This window comes from Scaptodrosophila lebanonensis, unplaced genomic scaffold (genome assembly GCF_003285725.1).
Source record: "Scaptodrosophila lebanonensis strain 11010-0011.00,11010-0021.00 unplaced genomic scaffold, SlebRS2 tig00000085-arrow-pilon, whole genome shotgun sequence".
NCBI lineage: Eukaryota > Metazoa > Arthropoda > Insecta > Diptera > Drosophilidae > Scaptodrosophila > Scaptodrosophila lebanonensis.
Window position 1 is genome coordinate 2,531,324 of NW_022060564.1, and position 1,872 is coordinate 2,533,195.

At 37.6% G+C, this 1,872-nt stretch overlaps 1 protein-coding gene across 1 annotated transcript; it reads right to left on the reverse strand.

Moving 5' to 3' along the window:
- Positions 1 to 1,040: 1,040 nt before the first annotated feature.
- Positions 1,041 to 1,647, reverse strand: LOC115626289. The gene is made up of 2 exons (XM_030521613.1): positions 1,587 to 1,647; positions 1,041 to 1,525 (listed from the first exon to the last, which is right to left on the reverse strand). The coding sequence occupies exons 1-2, from the start codon at positions 1,636 to 1,638 to the stop codon at positions 1,170 to 1,172; spliced, it is 408 nt and encodes a 135-aa protein (XP_030377473.1). The 5' UTR covers positions 1,639 to 1,647; the 3' UTR covers positions 1,041 to 1,169.
- Between the last annotated feature and the right edge of the window lie 225 nt (positions 1,648 to 1,872).

The following is a 1,872-nucleotide window of genomic DNA, read 5'->3' on the forward strand; positions in this document are numbered from 1 at the left end:
TTCAAGTGATGCTTAAATAACTTTTCTATAAGAATTGGGATTGTCGTTTTAAAATAATATTAATTTCTAGACAGGCTTTAATCTACGATGTCGTTAGAGCGTCAATAGTTTAATATAATTTAAAATAAACGATTGTAATTCATGTACAGCTTCTGTTTTCAGGATCAGACAAATAATCTTCATGTGCTCTGGACCTCGTTTCGAATGTGTGTTGCATCGGAAAGGGTCGATAAGGTTCCATCGCTAAGACAAGCCCAACCCTACACAGACACACACACACACACACACACACAGAAACACACAAGGGGAGATGAGTGCAAACACCGTTAGACACGCAAGCAGTGAGCAGTGAGCAGCAAGTAGCGAGCAGTGAGCAGCACGTGGTCCAGCTCACATGAAGGTATTAATGCGTAACAACATCGCTGCATGATTAACCTCCATGGGTTGCTGGGGTCAGTGCCAAAGGCGTGGCAGTGGCAGGGACTGTGGACTGCAATGAGATGACAATGACCGCCCCACATTCGCTCACATTCTGCCACTTTGGGATAGCTTTTGCCTTGTTCTGGGAGAGCTTACACAAGGCTTTGAGCCAAAGTCGTGCCCCAGCACTGCTGCATAGCTAATCAGTCGCATAAATGATTTGATGGCACGTGCACTCAAATGCAGTTTGCAGGTGAATAGCAGTCGAAGAATATTATTATAATTAATACATTTTACATCAAATATAAATTAACTGAGGTCAGCATTTCTTCTCAAGAAATACGTTTATTTTAATCCCTTAAAACATTAAATTTACTTCGGGATTTGAAGTAGCCAGAAAAGTGTGCAAGATCGGCCCTAGCTGTCTCTTCCACAACTTAAAAATGTCTTTACTCTCTGTATAATACGAATAAGTAATATAAACATACCATGAAATCTTACGTTTCACACTTTAGTTAAAGATTTGAAGCTTAAAATGTCATTCTAAAATACTAAACACCACTCCAACTCACATATACCATTCTTTTTGCGAAAAGTTTCTCAACAAAGATACATAAATATTTATTAGTAGCTTGGGCTGAAGATGGTCTGGTTTATGTTATTTTATTTGACTTTAAAAATATAATAAATAAAATCAAGCTCAAGTTATGTTTGCAATGTTGGTAATAGTTTACCAATCGTATTGTTTATTATCCACTTCCGGGAGGACAATACATTGGATTTGCGCAGCCCTTCCTTCCAAAAATCAAATCGACCATGCAGTCCGGTTGGCCATAGCCACAGTATTTTCCAACTTCACGCCAAAGTGCTTTCTCTACTTCCTTATTTCCATTACTGAATATACTAAAAACTCGACCAATACCTTGGTAAACGCCTAAAATGCCTGTGGTAGTATTTATTATACCGGCACCAATGTCCTCTCCCACCTTGCCAACCGACTCGATCACGTACCCTGCCTGACCAACTAATAACATCAAATTTTTCGTTAAACGTGATATAATGGAGGAACGACTCTCAGCTGCATAGCTTTGCAGCGGAAGGAATGCTGTAAAGGCTCGTAGTATAATCAAATTGTTCATATTTGTCTATGTTTTTTAGCAACATACCAGCTATTATAAGGATTGTGATGAGAGACTTCTTTGTTGCCAGCCTGATCATTTTGTTGCATTACACTTTGCCAACTAGATGCTGTCATTACATCTCAATTTATTTATAGCTCATAACGGAAACAAATTGGCCAAAATTGCTGCACAAATTGTATTTAGTTACAGTTTTTAACGATTAGATAACACAATTTGTTACACAATTTATACTGTACGTATATATTTTATATTTTTAGGATCCACAGTTGTGTTTTTAATAAACAAATATAGTGTCAGCATTATTTATATC

Excerpts from the sequence above, each read along its gene's own strand:
- LOC115626289 (XM_030521613.1), bottom strand. The coding sequence starts at position 1,638 with ATGATCAGGCTGGCAACAAAGAAGTCTCTCATCACAATCCTTATAATA. Across the intron at positions 1,526-1,586 it reads CACAATCCTTATAATAGCTG|CATTCCTTCCGCTGCAAAGC; the intron begins GTATGTTGCTAA and ends GAGCCTTTACAG.